This window comes from Simochromis diagramma, unplaced genomic scaffold (assembly GCF_900408965.1).
Source record: "Simochromis diagramma unplaced genomic scaffold, fSimDia1.1 OVJJ01000320.1, whole genome shotgun sequence".
NCBI classification, from domain to species: Eukaryota; Metazoa; Chordata; class Actinopteri; order Cichliformes; family Cichlidae; genus Simochromis; species Simochromis diagramma.
In genome coordinates, this window is record NW_024386773.1 from 10,965,882 (window position 1) to 10,987,383 (window position 21,502).

At 37.7% G+C, this 21,502-nt stretch overlaps 1 protein-coding gene across 2 annotated transcripts; it reads left to right on the top strand.

Moving 5' to 3' along the window:
* The first annotated feature begins 1,862 nt into the window (after positions 1-1,862).
* Positions 1,863-18,670, top strand: st7l (suppression of tumorigenicity 7 like). 2 transcript variants are annotated; one of them, XM_040007791.1, is made up of 15 exons: positions 1,863-2,066; positions 2,419-2,501; positions 2,882-3,041; positions 3,126-3,180; positions 3,743-3,858; positions 4,002-4,107; positions 4,592-4,680; positions 5,057-5,157; positions 5,279-5,393; positions 5,521-5,593; positions 5,675-5,777; positions 13,794-13,944; positions 14,402-14,494; positions 14,595-14,734; positions 16,940-18,670. In XM_040007791.1, the coding sequence occupies exons 1-15, from the start codon at positions 1,898-1,900 to the stop codon at positions 17,033-17,035; spliced, it is 1,650 nt and encodes a 549-aa protein (XP_039863725.1). In that variant the 5' UTR covers positions 1,863-1,897; the 3' UTR covers positions 17,036-18,670. The 2 variants fall into 2 exon arrangements, with proteins under 2 accessions (XP_039863725.1, XP_039863735.1); XM_040007801.1 differs by having other exon boundaries at positions 4,029-4,107.
* Positions 18,671-21,502: the final 2,832 nt, after the last annotated feature.

Consider the following 21,502-nt stretch of genomic DNA (forward strand, 5'->3'; position numbering starts at 1 on the left):
GTACCTGATTTATATGACAGGCCTTTAACCCTGCGTGTTCTTGTCCATCAGCATCAGGCAGAAAAACACCCAAGGGCATGTGTGAGTAGGACCAAATCTGGTTCTCTGCCATTCAGTACCTGTAACCTCCAACTAGAATGAACTCCAACAAATCGCATTTATTCCTGCCCGGTTAGGAGATGTGAATCAATCACACAAGGTGGGAAGTGGTGCTGAAAGTATGTATCCAAAAATATATTTCTTTCTTGTGCCAATAATCTCTTTGAGTTATGCATTTTTGTCCGTATGCATTTTGGTTATGTAAATGAATAGGATACTAACTGACAGTGACTGTCAGCATTTGAATCCAACTCTTCACCAGAAATAAGGAGCGCAAAAATGGTTGGAAACTAATTTACAGAATATATTAGGTGAAAGAGTTGAAAGAGAACACCTTCATGCAGGACGACATGAATTTCTAAAACATTGTAGTGAAACCAGAGACTGAAAGGAGCCCAGCAAAACGGAACATTGTCTCCACCTGCAGTACAATGATGGAAACAAAAGTCAATGGGTTGGTGGTGTAATAGCCCCACTTGCTGACCACGAATAGGAACAGACAGTATGGGCAGGGAAATTAACTGGGGAATGATTGCCTGCAGTTTTGCTACATTTAATGGCCAAGATAATTATCGTCAGCAAATATTCATAACAGCTTAAGCACCGTATCTACCAAGAAAGTGGTTTATTAAGGTCTACAAAATATTAACAAAATAACTGCTAAGCATATTTCCATAAAATAATATTTAATGGCCTCATTATTAGTTAGCAAAATAAATCATCATTACCCATTGCTCATAGCCCATTGCTTTTACAATCTGAGTAAAATAAACAAATACTTATGTAAATGTTTGTTAGCTTAAGCTCTAGTAGTTATGTAATGTATCCTTTTTGTTTAACCATAGTTTTACCTCCGGTAAGGAAGCTGGCTTAGTTTGTGTGTGTGTCATTCTCTCTGTAACTATAAAGCCTTATAACTATGATTTTTTGGAAGTGTGGTGTGCATTTCCCACATACAGAACTCATAAGCTGTATTAACATTTGACCTCTGACCTTCCCTTCAAGATTAATTGATTGATCTGAAAGTGATAAAACTATGTTTCTTACTGCTATTGACTGTATTGACCACATAGGTAATGATATTTGGAGATTCTAAATATTGCATTACTAATCACATTGCTTTCTGTGCATAGTTAGTTAAAAATATACTGTAGTAGCTTTTGCAATCAGAATTACGATTATGAGAATTGCGAGTGCATTCAGATCATAATTCTGTTTGCTAACGCTGCCAGACAAGACAAGATAAAAAAATTTTTTTTTTCAAAAGCTGAAAATATTTGTATCCAGTTATTTACAAATTAATACCACCTGCTCCTACATAATGTTTGTGTAATCAAAGTACACATATGTCATGCTACCCTTATCTGATTTTTTACTGCACTATAGACTTCTTCGAGTACGTTTAAAAAGAACCAAAACATTTTTTTAATGAATATATACAAAATACAACACTTTTCTCTAACAGTTAAATACTGGCCAGAGTGAGCTGAGGTGAGTTTTGCGCTCTTGAAGTGCTTATTAATAGTTTCAGTATTTTGGTATTTAAAATATAAAGCTGTTTATAGTAAGTATTAATAAATTCAGTCGCAAGACGTTTGTATGCAAAGTATACGTTCTAATAGTGATAATAGTTTCTTTGGTTTAGATGAGGAGTAAATAGCGTGTATGTGTGTGGAAAAAAAATACATACACGTTTTTCTGTAGCCTCGGGAAACATTTTTCTTGCAACGATTTCGAAGTAGAAGTCTTGTTGCACCGTAGTCACGTGACTCCTCTGTTTACAGACATCCGGAGAAACATGGAGGACAGCACTGGCAGTAATCCCCAGTCTCCCGGATTCACAGAGAAACTGAAGTCTTGGCTCTCTTGGTCATGGACTTATGTGTGCTTCCTTTGGTTCGGGATGGTGCTGATAATGATATACGTCCTGTGGAGTCCGCTGAAACTTCAGGAAACTCTTACCTCAGGTGAATTAAGGCAGATGCTAGCTAGCTATTGTTAGCCTACGGGTGTATAGCTTTAGCGAAAGCTGTTGGTTTGACAGCTCGCTGTCTGAGTTATCGAGACACGAACAGTGGCGACTGTCTGGTTAAAAGTAAAGCTTCTATTTAGATATTAATTGGCAGACACATTTTGCATTTTCTCCTACCGTAGATCACACTGAATGCAGTCGAAATTAAGTAGTTGATGATTTGTGTTACCAAGTTTGCTACTGTGAGCTAAATGTCACCTGGTAAAGACCATCGAAGTTGAATATTTTCAAGGTTTTTATTAAAACTACTGTTGGGCGTAAGTGTCTCCTTTATTTTCTTCTTTCAGCTTCAGTGTTTTTAAACACACTGACACCCAAATTTTACGTGGCTCTCACTGGAACCTCCTCTCTTATCTCTGGACTCATCCTTGTGAGTTAATTTCTTTATCACCATAAATTACGTTTTAACCGTAACACATTTTAATACATTCAGTTGTAACGTATGTTTTTGTTTAGAGTGCATTATGCTATATGATGCAGATAGCAATAATTATTTTCAGATGTTTTAAAAAAATATATATATAATTTTTCATTCCTTCTTATGTTCAGAAGGAACCAAAAAAATTCATCATAAACCCTTTAATTATTATTATTATTGTTTTTAGCTTTTTAAGTGTTTTAGCTCTTCATCACTCTCAATTTAAAGATTCATTTAGCACAAAATCAGCAACAAATACCAATACAAATGTTCAGGCTGTATAATGGCACATATTAATAAAAGCATATTAACCGTTTATGTTTTTATTACAGATATTTGAATGGTGGTATTTTCGTAAATATGGGACTTCGTTTATTGAACAAGTATCGGTGAGCCACCTGCGTCCTTTGCTTGGTGGAGTGGAAAGCAGCTCCACAACTGGTCTGTTCTCATCAGTTAATGGAGATGCAGAGCCTAGGCCCAGTGTTTCAGGTAAAAAAAAATATACATGATGCAGCCGATCATAACATTATTATTCATATTTATGTAAACAGTAACAACAACCTCTGTTTGTAGAATGCAAGGTCTGGCGAAATCCTTTGAATCTTTTTAGAGGAGCTGAATATAACAGGTATGTGTTTGTTTAAGATTTTATTCAGATAATTATGTGGTTCAAACACATTTAAATTTCATAAAGGTTAAGTGTGTAAAATCTCACCACTTGATGTCAGTAGATTGCAGATTGCAGTCAGCTTAATTGATGGAGCAGTGGTGGAGGAGGAGAAAAATATACAAATATTAAATGGACATTTATAGTTTGAAAGAGCTATTTGTGATTTTTAGATCAAAAGAATGTTATAAGATATACTGCACTATCTTGATACTGGCCAATCTTTGGCTAAATATATAAAACTTATCAGGAACAATGGCAATGTCCATGTTAGCCACTGTATTCAAGACAAGGAGGCAACATGGCGGCTTTCACGAACCAGTGCCTGCTGCTATGTATATGAACATTATTTTTTTTCTGTTAAATAACCTTTTAAAATGAGTAATTCATAATATCAGAATTTTTCTAAAGATTTGTAACGATTTAAACCTACTTTTTGTCTTTAGTGCAGAAGTATTATTTTTTTCATTTGATTCACTGAACCATAAAATGGAAGCTATTATTTTTACTCTGTGTACCACAGGTACACCTGGGTGACTGGGAAGGAACCCTTAACATATTATGATATGAACCTATCTGCTCAAGATCATCAGACCTTCTTCACAGGAGACACTCAGCAGTTAAGGCCAGAGGATGCTGGTGAGTTATACAAAGATGAGGCAAATTGCTCAAATCTATGCAATCAATGCATACATGCAATACATGCCAGAAATTCCTTTTTTTATGATGTGAAGCACTACGGGTTTGTATACCAGTACCATAAACTCACATCTATATTGCAGTAAGCCTAGATGATCATCTTCTTACAGTGATGCAGAAGGCCTGGAGAGAGAGAAATCCTCAAGCCAGGATCAGAGCAGCTTATCAGGCCATAGAGATCAACCACCAGTGAGTTCTACTCGTACACAGTGAACCTCTCCATACATATTTCTAGACGCCTTGCACCTCAAGATGCTCAGTGTTAGGCTTCATTAAAGTGAGACTGTATTACAGTTATATTGCCATCACATTAATGAGAAAAAGAGGTTGAGGTTGGTGCTGCTGTTTAGAATCTTAGATTTAGAGAACTTAGAGTTTAGAGTACAAGTAAATTCAGACAGCTTTATATGGTACTTGTAATAATTAAATAATCTTTGAAGAGTCTTTATTGTGCTGACTTTTGTTTAAATGCATTAATATATTTCAATGATAATGTTTATATACAGTATATTAGCGTCTTTAAGGGTGCTACCATTCTCAAGTTTTGTCTTTGTTATGACATCATCTCTTATTTTTTATTTGTGAGTAAATATAAATATTTTCTTGTGCACTATAAAAAACAGCTTGGATTGCTATTTATAAATACATTAATTTCTTGTGTACATTTGTGTAGATGTGCTGCAGCCTATGTGCTTCTAGCAGAGGAAGAAGCAACAACTATCACAGAAGCCGAACGCCTTTTTAAAAAAGCTCTAAGTATTGGTAAGGATGGTTTTTAATGCACTACAATAAAGTACTCTAGGGCATAGTAGTACAAAGAAAGCTCAGTAGATGAAGAGTAACTCAACACTGTATATTTATCCTGCTTATGCTGCATGCCCTTACCCACGTTGTGCAGTTTAGTACTTCAGTGTGGACCTCTCAATATGCCACAGATAGATATAATACAGCAAAGTCTATTATTTTTTTACACTCCCTCTCATGATGGAAGAATTACAGCTCCAAGATAACATGAGTGCTCTACATTGGACCACAAAATGTAGCGTGATATTCATATACAATACAGTTTAATTTGTTTTGTTTTTTAAACTCATGGTTATTTTGCTTTGCAGTGAAATATTTTCTCTTTGCAATACAGCAGGAAAAGATATCAACCTACTAGTATATATTAAACGCAGATTGGCAATGTGTGCACGCAAGTTGGGGCGAATTAAAGAAGCAGTAAAAATGATGAGAGATGTGAGTATCACCTTTAAACATGTTTACTGCTTTATTGTTTTGTCACAGAAAGTATGTTACTAAGTCGACATGTTTACTGTGCCTAAAACTGTGAACCTTAATATGTTTTATCTCTGTACAGTTAATGAAGGAGTTCCCATTGTTGGGAATGTTAAATATACACGAAAACCTCCTTGAGGCTCTTCTAGAGCTTCAGGCATATGCTGATGTGCAAGCAGTCCTTGCAAAATATGACGGTAAGACTAAACTCAACAAATATTTAATTACTTTTGAATATCAACATACCATGATTTTGCACAAAGTAGGTCAGTCATTTGAGTTGCATGCCCAGTCACATAAACACAACTTCTGCTTCTACTTTAGATATCAGTTTGCCAAAATCAGCTACTATATGCTATACATCTGCGCTGCTGAAAGCACGGGCTGTCTCAGATAAGTAAGTTATTTTTTCTGTTAGCTTCAGTTGTTGTATGTGATTGCCCTAACTTTGTCACGAATGTGAGATGTGATTTCTTAGGTTTTCACCAGAGGCAGCATCCAGGCGGGGGCTAAGCACAGCAGAGATGAATGCTGTGGAGGCCATACACAGAGCCGTTGAGTTCAATCCCCACGTGCCAAAGGTCAGTCATTTATCTGACAGCAAACATAGGTCTTCATCCTGAATGAAAACATACATTAGTGACCAGATGATCTTTAAACCAGGCTGTCAAACACAAAGCCCTGGGCCAGAATTGCCCCACCAGAGACTCCATTCCAACCCACTGGACGGCTTTGGAAAATCTGAAGGAGGGCATAGATTTTGCATTTTTAACTGTTTTGGGGTTTTTTTTGCATTTGTTTTACATTTCCGGCTTTTATTGGATAGTTTAGACAGGACAGGAATTTGGGTAGAAAGAGAGGGGGAAGACACTCAGCAAAGGGTCGCAGGTACGACTAGAAACCTGGGCCGCTGCCGTGCGGCATGTGGTCGCCTGCTCACCTACTGAGATAAAGTGGTGCCCACTTTTCACTGTATTTTCATTGGTTTTACAGCTTTTCTACTGGTAAAGATCGCCACCCTAATTAGATAAACAATAACACCGAAAACAAAACATTTCTTGTATGTTTTTTTTTTCTTCTCAACTGTCTTTCACTATCTACTATGGAAATTTCTTTGGATCGGGTTGAGGGGGGTATGTTAAATATTGTAATTTTAGACATTTTTGGTGCTGATAGAGTTCTCTGTACTACAGCAACATTTCTTATCATATATAAAAACTGAGATGTACTGTTAAAATAATAATAAGCGTCTTTACACTGAGAAAACGTTTGTTTTTGAACAAACAGTCTTGTGTCATTGTAACACTGTCAGTTCACGTCCTTCATCCGTGTGCCACAAGTGGTTTGGTGGATTGTTTGTTTTTTCTTCTTCTTTTTTTATTGGATGGATAGTTCTGTTTATCCATCACGTTTTACTGGACACAACATCATTTGGAATTGGAAGTATGAGTATGAAGTAAGAGGTGATGAAAGTCAAAAGTCACTCTAACCTCACAAAAAATGTTTTTTGGTCACTTTCTATTGCAAAATTTCACCGTTGCCTTATGTAGATGAAAATGATGAAAAACTGGCATTTTAGAGGCAAAAGGTCAAAGGACAGCTTCACTGTGACACCTTAATATTTTGAAAAAACAGCTTTTTCAGCTATTGAACTAAAGAGGAAATTCTGACCAGATTTCCACAATTGAATGGATACTCAGTTTGTGATACTAGTGTTTGTTGCCCAGATATTAAATTATTTCAGAGTCTTGAGTTCATATATTACATGAGTCTGCACAGACATGGACGTAAACTGCAACTTTACCTGTAAGGGGAGGCATACAAACAAAAGGCAGAAATTTATCTTGACGTTACTTTCAATATTACTGCCTCTATCTGGTCTAATCACGCAATACTCACATGGCTGCCATTCGTAAAGGTCCCATTCAGAGCAAACAGGAAAAGCAGACAGTAAAGTAAACAGTCAGTCAATCACAAGTGAGTTATTTTGACTGTAATAGGTGGTGCAGCTACAGCAGCTTTCATTCCATTCGTTCTGTGCTGCTGGCTCACCAGGAGATGTCAGTAAAGGTTATTTTCTCACTGGTAGTGTCATCTCTAGATCGTGGATTTTATCCACATTTAAAATTCTTCTACAGTATGCAATTCACTTTGATTGTTATTATATTAATATTTATATATCTTTATTATTGTTGTAGTTATTATACAACGTATACAAATTTGATCAGCATATTTCATTTTCTTAAGTCAGAACACTATTTTTGGTATCAAGTCTATATTGTTTTTACCAGTGTTTTAGTGCACTGAATATTTTTTAACTTGGTGATCAGTTGGTCATATTATCACAGCTCTGTCTACAGCTGGACCAGGAGAATATGGGACTCTAGCTGCATATCTCTTTTCACATCAGTTCCCACAGGTTTAGATGTCACACGTCCACATGCGCACAGATTGATACACAACCAGATGCAGCAGAGTTTTGTCCCAGTTCAGCCTTTGTAGTGTGGTGTTATTTCATTTCACAGACTCCTATTCTGAGAGAGAGAAAGAGAAGCTGTGTGTTTGCATGCATGGAGGGGGAAACATCAGCCAGCACTTTGATCCAGCCTTTGATTTTAAAGTGAGGGCCCTCATCTTCAATATCTCTCCAACTGCTCCCTTCCCATTCTGCCCAGAGGCAGCCGTCCTCTTTCCTCTCATCACATACCCTCATCCTGTTTCTTATCCTCTCATGTTCCCTTATCCCCTCATCCCTTGTTTGAGCCAAACAGACAGTCTGAATGTCACGCTGCCAACTTTGTCAAAATGACTTCTTTGAATTTAGGTGAATGGCTAAATGACATTATGAAATTTTAACACACCTTTCATGGAGGATTATTGGACAGCTCGTCTTTCAGCATTTGACTGTGGAATCTGGTGCATACTCAGTGCTCTCATAGCAGAGCACTGGGTATGGAAATGCAACAGTAGGGAAGGAGGGGGTGTTGCTTTGTGTTGTCTGGCATGTCTAAGAGATGAGTGCACCTGCGACTCCTTTGGCCTCTTTAAATGGGCGGGCTTGTTGTCACCAAAAGCAGATTTGGTGCATGAGGCTTAAAAAAAAAGAACATCTGAGTTTAGTTTCCTCAGCTGTAGGACTACTGTTGCTTTGGCAAAGTTTCTAATACAAGAACTATACAGGGCAGATCACACCATCGTGTTTCCATCAGCTGATGAAAATTTCAGAACTGTTTCAAAGACAAAGTCTCAAAACAATCAACATCTGCCCATTTGAACTGAAAGTGGTTTTATGGTTATCAGAGTCATTTCTCATTTTTTATAGTAATTGGTTTCAGTACAGATTTAATGTTTTTTTTAATGATCTTTCCACATTACATCTAATGTTTTAGTCCTACCAAAGCATCTACACATTTCAGATAAACTTCAGACAACATTAAACGCACTAAAAAAAGAAGCAATAAACTAAAGCATGTACGTGAGACCACAGAAGATGCATTATAGTTGGCTTGATAAGAGAAGGGGAGTATGTTTTTGTTACTGTAAAGACTCCAGAACAGATAGTATTGCACTCAACCGGTGCAAGCAGAGTAGAGGGGCTTTGGCTGTTGTGATCCAAAGTTTAGAGAAATCATTGGGAAAAAGAATAAGTAACCAATTTCTTCCTACATAAGAAAAAAAAATCTAACAGCAACACCTGAGGTGAGCACAGGATACATCATAAGCCTCCAGCAGCTGAGTGATGTGTTAAACCTCAAGTAGTAGCAACAAACCAAACTAATTCATAGTTTACAGTCATGCTTGTGACTTTGTGAGGCTACAATTGATTAAGGGTGCTAGCCATAAATTCTTTTTTCCAGAGCACTGGAAAACAATTAATGGCAGTAGGTGAAGAATTAAGTAAGTATAGTATAACAACTTGTGCTTTGAGGACTTAAAATATATTTGTGTAGGTCTTGATATAGCATACTTTAGTATTTCTCACTGCAGCCAAAAGGTCATCATCCTAGGTTGATAGATGAGATCACCACCATTGCAGTCCTTTGGATTTTCAAGCTACTTCTCAAAAACAAATGTAATAAACATTGAACTACTGGCACTCCTCGAAGAAGTCAAAGTCCGCAGAATTTATTCTCTGTATAATGAGAAGATGTGCCAAACGTTATGATCATGCTTTCATTTCAGTCCAAACTGACTTTAGTCAGACTGTCGTTACCATCCGTACAGTCGAACAATAAAAACAGTGCAGTAGCCTGTGGTACACACACAGATTTGGAATACTGAAGGAGCATTGTTGGGCCAAGCATTAAGTGGCGAGTGTGTTATCAAGCATGCCAAGCAGATTATATATGAATATAATACCAGGCTACATCACATGAGTTCATTCAGACTGCTTAAAAGGCTATGCACACACAAAAATCTACATATACAGACACACACACACACACTTCATTTGCACAGCTGGTTCAGTGCTCTCGCTCAGCCCCTTCTCCTCACCAGCTCTTCATCCATCTAATTTCCTCCTCTTCTCTTTTGCTCCCTTCTATTTTCTTCTCCTCCTCATCTTCTTGTCCTCTTCTATTTATCCTCCACTCATTTCTACATCTGCCTGTCCATTCCAGTTATCCTCTCTAGCAGCCAGTGGTTAAGAAACTGACAGTTTCCCAGATGCTTGGATAACTGATCAAATGTCCCTGCTTGCTAAATCTGCTTTACATTTATTTTTACTACCATTTTTGCTAACATGCATTCAATCTGAAGCGCTCAAAGCGACCCAGGCCTATTTACTTTGCTAGTTTACCCCACTTTAAATGGCAGTTTTTTATCTCACCCAATTCTCAATGACATTCTCTCCTCTAGATTGCCTGTCAAGGCTCAGAAAACCAGAGTTTTTTTCTTAGTGTATCACTGAAATTGGCTGTTTGGTTTGTAAATTGAGACGGAATAGGAGCATTTGAGTTTGTTCTGAATTAAGATGGACGAGGTTTCATCCAGATGACAAAAATGGGGTAGTTACAGGAATTGGACTGTGGCTTAAGTTTTGCCCACTTGGGGACAAATATAAGTTCCCTTACCTGTGGCACAAGATGAAGTAGCTGTTTGTTTGTTAAAATTATATATTTTACATTTTTTAAAAAACAAAAATTATAAACAACTACAGGGTTGATGGCAATGTTGCCTCTGTGCTTCATTGTGTGCGGCAAAGTGCCGCAGATTAGAATCAAAAGGAAGCTTATGAGTTATGCTCTGAGCTTATGACTGCCCAGGGATGAAAGGAGAACACATGAAATTCAATCCCTTCATCAAAGAGGCGACTGGGAGTGCAGAGGAAGGCTGCAGAACAGGGAGGTGGGGGTGTGACTGAGGTGTCACCAGTTCTAATGCCATGGCATGCAAGGAAGGACAGCTGAGCAGCCAGCCACTCTAAATGGTTAGTCTTAAAACATAGAAACACCCAGACATATGTGTGCCATGTACTGTCCACTCATTATTAACAACAGAGATAAAAATGCATGCAAAAATATTCAGGTTTTACTAAAAAATATGTATAGATACAGTGGTGCTTGAAAGTTTGTGAATCCTTTAGAATTGTCCTAATTTCTGAATGAATATCGACCAAAATATCATCAGATTTTCTCGGAATACCTAAAAGTACTTGCGGTTAACCCAGTTAAAAAATTAGACAGAAATATTTATTTACAAGGAACAGGATCATTAAAAGTTTGTGAATCTTTACTATAGCAACATTACGAGGTACTGTGGGATGTTGGTGGTGTTTCTTACATGAACTGCTTGCTTTAGATCCTTCCATCACGATTATTAGTCAGGATTTTGACTTAACTCTTCTAAAACCCCACCTTTGTTCTTCTTTACTGTTCTTTTGTAGAAGAACATCTATGCTTATGTCATTGTATTGCTGCATGAGCTGCTTTTCCTTAAAAGTTCACCTTTAGGATTATTGATGCCACCTACACCTAAAGAAAATTGAATGCCTGTCCTCAATTAATACATTTTAAGTATAATATCCCTGTATATTTTATAGGGTTCTTAGTGTCTGATTTTTTTATAAAATCAGCTGATGTTTTAAGCTCAAATATATTGAAATACAGGAAATAATAATAATCGAAAAAACAACCTGTTTTACTGAATGAACGACTCGGATTTCTTGCTGATAAATGGTCTGAATTAAAGCTTGCTTCCATACTCACTAAGTTCTTTCTTCTATTTTATGCTATCCTTTGTTGTGTTGCATAAAATTAATGTGAATTATTATAGCAGTTAGGGAGGTTTTATAATCCACCGCAATAAACCAGTGATAGGTTTCGTCTGTGGTGGTCAAGCTGGCTAGCTGCCTCTCCTCTGAGAGGGAATAGAGCATGGTGAAATGTTTGTGCTGAGAATAAAGGAAGGAAGAAGATGAAGACAGTCAAGTGCCTTGGCTGAACCGAGTAGAGCTGATGTAAGTAAGTCAGACAGGATAAGTGAGAAGGGCAAACAAGCACCTTCTGGTTGTCTCTTGGCTGCCGATTGCTGTTAGAGAAAATGTCAGGATGGACGGAGAAAAACTGCAAGACAGTACAGTCCACTAAAATCCTGTGAAATACAGATGATTACTTAAGTGTTGCTTTATGATGGTAACCTGCTTAATTGAGCCTTTATCTGTGAAGCTGAGAGGTATGAGAGATGAGAAGGACAGAGGTAACATAGGTGTAAATTTGCAAGTTTTTTTGTACAGCTATGTATAGGTGTCTAAAAATAACATGTGATGAAAAATGTAAGAATCTGCATGTCAACTGAGAAAGAGAGAAAATGATGTGCAGCTACAGGCAGTAGGAAAAATGGGTGACACAGGTAGCAGTTATAGGGCCTTGAACATATGTAAAGACAAATTGGAGAAAGACAATGATGAGCCTTGGTAGTAAGTGATTATGGGGATGGGGGTAGGGGACAGGGTCAGGGATGGTGAAGCTGCATGGTCTGACTGGCTAGATGGATGGATGGATGACTGAACCTGTGACCATGGAAGGGATTAGACAGGATTAGCTGTGGGGTAACCTTCCCAAAGTGTCAGTTTGAGATCCAAAGCACTGCAAAGCTGGCCGCTCGGGAATCCAGCCCAGGGGGCCCCAGCACTGCACTTGGATGTTGTTTAAAACAGACCCCTGCCACACTGGGCACCGCAGACATGAAATGCATAGATTGTCACATTCATCGGCGTCAATAGGTATACATTAAGGACTTCTATGCTGACGGATATAGACCTTTAAAAACATTTATTGCCCCCCGCCCCCCCAGAAAAAGCTCTGCACAATATATTGATGTATGTACTCTAAAAGCTAGATTTCTTCTATTTCAGAGTGAGAGAGGAAGTTCTATAGGTTGTAACTCTGGGATTTGTCAGCTCAGTGAACCAACTGACTCACTGGGACAAACTTATGCAGTAGGCCAAGAGAATAGAAGCAAGTTGGGCATGTTACACATTCATGGAATGATGTTACTGTACTGTAACAATAACACACATACACTGACTCACGTATATAGGGAGAGTGAGACCTTTGGAAAACTTTTCCCTTCCACCTTGAACAATTGCAAAATGAGGTTCTAGATAAATACCTCACATGTACAGAATATGATTACATTCCACAGGGAGTTAGCCTGGGGGATTTGCACAATAGAGCAAAAAGTACTCATTGAGAAATGACGAGAAAATATGAATGACAACATTGAAGCTGCATGAAGTTATTTGGGACCACAAGGAATCTTTTTTTTTTTTAAAACCCAAACAGTCATCAGTGTTTGTGGGCACTGGATAAGATTTTATTTACTTTAATTTTCCTGGTTTCTGTTTCCAGTAGTTGTACTTTTGAGCAGACTTTGGTTGCATGTTGTTAATAGTCCATTTGTCCAAATGCAATCTCAGAACCATCAGCTTACATCTAAGGTGCGTCATAAATCTGCTGTGTCTGCTGTCATAGACATGTGTGCCGGCTGCATCGAAAGTCCCAAAATGTTGTCCAGTGTCCACAGTGCCTTCCTCAGACAACACCCAGACTGTGATTCAGTAAACAGTTGTCTGCTGATTTGTCAAATTGTCATTCAATTTCAGGTCATTATCTTACCGTCTATCAGAATAGAAATTGTTTTAACTGCTTTATTATTCTTGCTCTTATTCAAAAATATACTGAAAGAAGTCGGTAACTGAACAAATTCAGGATGTTTTTTTTGCTCAGAATAGTCTTTTATGAGCGTGACTATGTGCAGTTAGTTCCCATAGAAGAAAAGAAGTGTCAGTCTTACATTGTGGATCAGAAATCTATGCAATTTTTTGTCATTTAAAGCTATTTGAAAAACGCGTTTTCATTCGTTATGCCTGAGTAAATCCTAATGTAAAAAAAAGGTGGAAATCTGAATCACTGACTAAACATAATGTGCAATGGGCTCGTTTGAGTTCATGTTGTTTGTGCAACTGATCACAGTATGACAATAAATTTAAACTAAACAGTACAGTTGAGTGAAGGATGAGAAATGAAGATATAAAGGTACCAAAAAGACCAGATACTGAACAGAAGTCCTGTATTTTTTCCACTTCCTATTTGTAGTACTTATTAGAGATGAAGAGCTTGATCCTGCCTCCAGAGCACATCTTGAAGAGGGGTGACAGTGAGGCAGTAGCATACGCTTTCTTCCATCTGCAGCACTGGAAGAGGGCAGAAGGAGCCTTAAACCTACTACACTGCACCTGGGAGGGCAGTATGTACCTTTCTTTTTATGGTTATTTTTTCAGATATAAATGTTTTAGGTTCTCATTTGCTTTCTTTCATGTTAGTAAGCTGTCACCCAACCTAGCCTGTACTTTGAAAACACTATACTAGAAAAGCTACTTCTCTTTTTGGTTTTGAACCTACAGCCTTGCAGGTGTAAAGCTTTACTAGTCAGCTGCCCTGTCTTTTTTTTTTTTTTTATCATTGTGTCATAAGTCATGTATTCACAGTACACCCACAAATACGCATTGCTATAAGTGGATGAGATCATCACAAGAAGAATATTATTGTTATATTTTATCCGGATGTCAGTATCTTGTATCCAACTTAAATGGTTTACCGAAAATTGCTCCGTATTTGTGTTTTAAATAGCTGCACTTAAGCATAGTTTGTGTTATTCATCCAGATTTAATGTCCCGCTTTTCCCCTTCGACTGTATTCTGCAGCTTTCCGAATAATTCCCTACCCACTGGAGAAGGGTCACCTCTTTTACCCGTACCCAGGATGCACAGAAACAGCAGATAGGGAACTACTGCCCTGTAAGTACATTAAATCTACTCAAAACCTCGTCTCTTTAAAACAAAAGTTCATCTGCCCTGCTTGTGATACTGTTTCTCTTTTTGTCTCGATTTTCTCCAGCTTTCCACGAGGTGTCTGTGTACCCAAAGAAAGAGCTTCCCTTCTTCATCCTCTTCACAGCAGGCCTTTGCTCTTTCACTGCCATGCTGGCCATGCTCACACATCAGTTTCCTGAACTAATGGGTGTCTTTGCCAAAGCAGTAAGTGGTATTGCTTGACTTCCCAGTTTCATCTCAAACACGTTTGGTTTGAATTTATAGATTTCTTATCACTGAAATTTTTAATGTTATCATGAGTTTGACTCAGATTTCAGGGTTATTGGCTGACCAGTTTTAGCTTTGACCATTGGGTCTCATTTTTTAATGGGTGTTATTGGTAACCCGAACCTCTAAGTTCCTTTGGTAATTGCTGCCTTCTATCACTGTCAGCAACACTGGAGGCTCATGGGAGTCGAAGGCTTGTAAAGTCAGTGTTTATGATAACAAGTTACAGTCTAACTTTAGCTATCAGTGGGAAGAGCTGAAAAATACAAGTTTAAAGCCACAGCAAACATGCAGCCTTAAAGGTTAGAACGTATGGATGCTTGCACTGCTTCATTTTGTGTTTGTGTATTATAGAAGTGTTGTGTTATGTGTTTTAGCCAGTTTGGCAAACTTCTTACTTTGGCTAATCTTTTGTTTATGGTCAGCCTGTTTATTAGGGCCTTTTAGTCTTGAAGCGTGTCTCTGAGAACATCTAGTTCTGTTCCTTTTGTTATGGGAAAGATTGGGTGCAGATTGGACTTTTACAGCTAGTCCGGCTAGTCTGGTTTGTGTAATGTTCAGATGTTCAGATAGAGTGCATGAAAACCAATGAGAGAGGAACACAGAGGTACTCACTGCCTTCTGAGGAAAAACAGATTTCTATGAATCTGCTGCTCTTAAAAGCAGGAAAACGCGACGGATTTTGGTGGTCGTGACAGTCCGCGTGTTTTTCTTACCTGTGGATCGCCCACTTTTACTAATTGGATTTTAAGTGTATCAAACACACTTTTAGCACGACCTCATATTGTAATATTTCAGAGGACATCTAACTATTATTATTAGCTAGCGTTTAAATTATATGCAAATGTCATATAACATTTTTACTAGATCTAAATTGCATCATAACGTAATTCTTTGTGGCATAGATTCAACAAGGTGCCTGAAACATTCCTCAGAGATTGTGGTCCGTGATGAGATGATAAGATCTCACAGTTTTTGCAGATTTGTTGGCTGCACATTCGTGATCTGATTCACAGCTACATCCCAAAGGTGCTCTACTAGACTGAGATCCGGTGACTGTGGAGGCTATTTTAGTACTGAGACCTCATTGTGATATTAAAGTTTGACATGATTTGAGTTTTGTGAAATAGCGCATTAAGCTGCTGGAAGCAGCCATCGGAAGATGCATACCTTCCCTCTGTTCTCTCTCCTCAGCTTTCTGTCTTCTCACTACTGTCCTATAACAATAAAGGTTCAAAGCTGCCACCAAAAAATATACTTAAAAGAGGTTATTATTTCTGCAGTCTTATCTCTATATTATAATAAATTCTGATTGTAGCTTTTTATTATCGTTTGCCTTTTGTTGTTATTGCTCAAATCATACTATCAAAGGTTATTAAGAATCTTTTATTTACTTTTTATGGGTAAGTCTGCAGCTTTTCCCAGCGGCAATAAATACTGTCGTTTATTTACTTTTTTCATTTTTTCACTTGAAGATGGTGAAGCTGTAAGAGTGACTGTTGTTGATACTGCTGTCCGAAAGTGTCTCTCATAAATCATGGATAATATAAAGTTTATAGAGAGGCTGCTTAAATGTAGTGATCCATCTGTGATCTTTCCACGAATGCAGTTTGTAAAATGATCAATCTTGGATGATGCTGCTTTCTTGAGGAAATGTACAAATATGTTCCGCCTTTGACTCTGACTGCACCAAACTGTAAGCTGTGCTTTGCATTTGCAGCGCTGAATGACTTCAGCTTGATTTATAGGGAGAGAAAAAAAGCTAAGCAGTCAACTGTACATCCCAGCATATAAAAGTCAGGCTTGTGAAGAATTCTTATATAATTTTCTTTTCTTTTCTTTTTATGTTAGGTTGCCATTTTAAAAGGGGTGAGCTAGAGGACAGTAGTTTCTATTTACTTTAGTTAAATCTGTGTACTTTTCTCACTGTGTGTAACAGCAGTACTTTGTAATCTTTTCTAAATGAATGTACCTCAAAGTATATATAAAAAAACACATAATACATTTTTTTTTTTAAGTTTTGAAGTCCACTGTTAAATGGACTTCAAAAAGATATGTTATGAAGTAGTAATATTAATTTGAAATGGAAGAAATTTCACAAACCATTGACCGGAAGTCAATTCTGCCTTTTCTTACTTTCAGTTCTTCAGCACACTCTTTGCACCCCTGGGTTTCTTCGCAGACAAGATGGAAAGCTTCATGCCGTCCAGTTTTTGGCACCAGCTGACTCGGATCTGACCCTGTCTAACACAGACACAATGCATACACACACACACCAATATCACTCCAAACCCTTGAACAAAAAGTGTTTTCTCTCCTGTCTTCAGCATTACTGCCCACTTGCTGCATTGTTACTGATTACCGTATGTTGGCTGAAGTTGTATCAACACAGTAATACTACTTCTAAGATGCTCTCCCACACTCTTCCAATAGTCAGTTTTTCCAAGAACACATTTGGTGAATACCATTTGCAACAGTTTCATAGAGTCATTCACTTTTGTTAGCATGGGGAAATCCAGCATTTTTCAATAATCCAGAATGCCTCAGTGAGAGGAGCTCCTGAGTAAATTCAGATAAAAAAAAAAGAAAGATTAAAATTTGGTTTTGCCTGTGTATGGAAGAAAAAATGTGTACATAAAGGGTCTCCTGCCCATTTGCAAACAAAACATATTCTTTTTCTTTGTGTAATCAAAAAGATGCCATTTCAGTGGGCTATATTGACCCTCACATACATCTAGCAGGGCAGATTTAAACGTCTGAGGCCTCCTAAAACAGAGGCAGGATTTATAACCTCAGAGGGACTGCAGTGTATACAATGCCTGTGCAGTTCAACTATTGTCGCTAAGGCTGAATATCTCAGCACTACATCTCTGGGGTAACCACTGCATCATCAAAATGTAAATAGGATCATCAGCGGTCAGCAATCATACTTAAAATCACACAGCATAGGCAATTTAACATCTTCAATAACAAAAATTAAAACAATTCTAAATATGCTGTGTAAGGTCAACTTGGGGCAATAACCCTCACGATCTATCATTAGGCAAACATGTCAAGTTGGTCACTTCAACTGCCTGCTGATATGCATTTAGAGTGGGCAGAATTTCCTTTTCCTTACTTTACTAACATTTTGATGACTGTCTGAATTGGTATAATTAAGCTAATGTTTTCTTCTGTGAAAGGTTGTTTTTTTGTATTAAATTAAATATGCTCTATTAGAGCTATACATTGAAAGATCTTATTGAAACATAACAACAGGAAACAAATGTACCTGTTTTTAATTCATAGAAAACTTATACAGGTAATATAGAAAGTTTTAAAAACCACAAATTTACTTAAATAATTTTCTTAAATCTCAGGTATCAGTTTTTTCTCAGATATCCTGACATCACGGTGACAGCTTTCCACCTTACGTGAAAGAAAATGTTATAATAATTTTAAAAAGTGCCTTTTAGATCATTACATAGCTAAACTACTGTGTAGTGATTAAAAGCCTGTTTGGTATTTATTACACCTGCAGTATGATAGACTCAGTTTGGGGAAAAAATGCTTAAAGGGTCATTTTTATAGAAATGTTATATGGAATCAGTATAACAATGAAAAACAAAAGCAAAAAAAGGGCATGCTGGTTATTATGCAAGGGAACACACAAACACATCATTCAGACCTACTCCAAACTCTGACTACTTAGACTGCATTCTGTGTTTTACCTTGATCTTAAGTATTTGTCTATTTAAATGTGTGACACACAAATGATCTTTAGTGTGCAGCTGAAATTTAACAGTATGCTGAAGACAGGAGGATCTGTGAACAACTGTAACTACGCGTGGATGAGTTTGAAAGCAAAACAAAATAAATTAGTCTTTCATTGACCTTTCTGTGCTTTTGTCATATTTCTGATTTGAGTTTGTTGCAAAAGGCCCCAGATTTACCCTGTTCAAGGCAAAGTCGGTGTTTCCTATAAGCAAGCTTTATTTTTTGATGATTTGTTGAAAACGGCTTACAGAGGCACGGCCAATGGCTTAGCTGATAAAATGAGACATAAATGCGGTCCTTTGCACAGCTGATGTCATTTTCCTCCATCTTTTTAAATCTCTAGTGTCTTATTGAAAGACACTTACTCTGGCATCCAGCTACTGCTATATTTAGCCAAGAGCCATTTTGCGCAGCATTATGATTATACTACTCTGCCACCATCAGCAGATGCTTTAATGTGGCATGTTCCTGCTGAACCTTTGATGCCATAATCATAATCCATACACTCGCGCTTAAGTGGTGTGCAGCAGTAATGAATAAGTCTGTTGAGGACTGTTGACTGGACCTCAAGTGTTTGCTCAGAGTGCCAGAGCGTGGTTTCATGCTGCATGTCGAAACTTGAATTGCTCACGGACCTTCGTGGCAGAGCCATTCAAGGTCAAGATGACAGGAAAAATATGTAAGAAAGAAAAAAGGAAAATGCATTTGTGTTGAAACATTTACATTTATGACCACAGTCGGTACGGTTAGTACAAAATTAAAAACTTGAATGATGAGGGGTAAATCCATGTGGAAAACTGTTTAATGCATACATTAATGGTGGTGATGCATGACCTTAGTGCATACCTTAAACAGTTGACCCACTAAATAAGAGTTTTTAATACCCCACTATCAATCTAGTAAGGTCACCGGCATGATAAATGAACAAACTCTTGTGGAGTGGGATCTGTGCCAAGTCCAAGCATGTCCCTGAAGGCTGCATACAGTATGTGTTGGACTGAAGACTCTTGAAAATCTGCTTCTGGGAGTGAAAGAACATACTGCTCACAACAGTTTATGTGTTTTGTCTGTCCATGGGTCTGTTTCACTGTGTTCACATCGACCCTTTCCAAAAAAGCACCAAGTGAAATGTGGTTTTGTAACTTATAAATTCTGACATTATGAGGTGTTATGCATATTTCATCATGACCACCCAGTGCGTTTATATAAGCAACATGGCACAGCGCTAACAGTTCTATTGGTCCAATATTCTAACGTGTCCATTGCATTTGACATAACCTGTCACTCACGTGTGATAGACTATAACTGATTACAGTATATACTTCATCTGTCACACTTCACACTGGTTTGCTCTGCTGAAAACAACTGTGATCTAGATTTTTATTACATGATTTGACTGTTAGCTCGATCTATCTGATCCTATGTTGCCGCAGTAACTGATATTTATCAGTTTCATCGACTGGCCTTAGTCCTGGCGTTCCATATCAGAATTCAGTTAAAACTGGAAGGGATGTTTCCTGAGGACTTCTCCAGCCAAGGTAAGTGCACTGCTGTGTTTCCTAACATACGTATCTTTCAAAATTTCACTTGGACGAATAGCATGTAATCCCGTTCCTTCTTTACCTTTCGGGTTATGTCTCTTTGATTGGCAAAATAAGTAACTACTGACTGTTTTCATGTGTATTGCTATGGTTATTTTGCTAATTATTGGTTGCTGGCGATGCTGAAATTGACATGGCAATGCATGCTGAGGTCTAAAGATAACACTTAAATCAGACTAGTTTAATGTTATTTGCTTTACAAGAGTAAACTTGTCTTATTGCAAACCTGGTTTTGTCACACATATTGAATGTGAATGTCCTCACCCTAAATCTTTACTGCTGCTTATACTCCTCCTGCACCTCCTCAACAATTTATCCATGGCCTGCAGTTTATGATTGGGATGTAAGATGACATTGTTTGCACTGTTTGCATCGTGAATGCTGATTCAGGTTAATGGTGGATTTACTCGTTCCAAAAGATAAATTGTATTTTGTGAGGAAAAAAGTGTCACAGCAGCTATAAAATATTCACAGGCTCTTCCTGCTGCAGTAACAGCTGCTGCCCGACTCAAGTTTTCTTGAAAATGGCACTAAAATCTGAAATGTTTGGTTTTTTTGCTTGTTACTATAGATTTGGTGGTGAAGTAGATACTTGAAATAAGGCTAAGTGTTTTAAAGAGTCTGTTCCTTGGCCTTTACATGCATACATTTTGATTTATATCTAAATTTTACTCCTTTTACCAGTAACAAATCTGTAAGATATCACTTGGCAAGTAATAAACTATAGCAGCTACAGTCGAGTCCAATTTCATGTCCACATAAAACCCTTAATTACTCCTGATGGGGTCATAAGGGGGATCTTCTTTTCCAAGAACAACACTGAAACTGTTGGGACATTTCATTTAAAAAATAATTTTCATTTCCAAAGCGCTCTACAGTGCAACGGTTTCAGCATGCATGCGTATCAGCATGTTTCTCATATTACTATAGGCAAGTCACAGATGTATATGTGATCGGAGTGCAACGACTTAGACCGGAGTACTTGTCAAGCAAGGCTAAAATAAACATGTTTGGTTTAAAAGTGGCATAGCAATAAATTGTTCTTGAGTCATTACAGTTTGTGAGTATGGATTATGGAATTTCTTTCTTCTGCTTCCCATGAATGTGAAGCATCCATGTGGACCACACTGTCCCCTGAGACCATTTTAGCTCTGAAATGTTGTTAAACCATTTGATATCACTGCGATGGCAGTGAATGCCTGCAATGCCACTCCTTTTATTTTTACAGACTTCAACTGGGTGACCCACACTGGAGGACAAAGTAGCACAGATACTATGACTAATTTGAAGATCAACAATATATTAATAGAAATTTCTTTGTTTATACAGCTTAATAGTTGGTCGATCA

Bases quoted from the DNA above. Each gene is read 5' to 3' on its own strand.
- st7l (XM_040007791.1), top strand. From the start codon at position 1,898: ATGGAGGACAGCACTGGCAGTAATCCCCAGTCTCCCGGATTCACAGAG. The intron at 2,502-2,881 runs GTGAGTTAATTT...TTTTTATTACAG, and splicing joins TTATCTCTGGACTCATCCTT to ATATTTGAATGGTGGTATTT. The intron at 3,042-3,125 runs GTAAAAAAAAAT...CTCTGTTTGTAG, and splicing joins GCCTAGGCCCAGTGTTTCAG to AATGCAAGGTCTGGCGAAAT.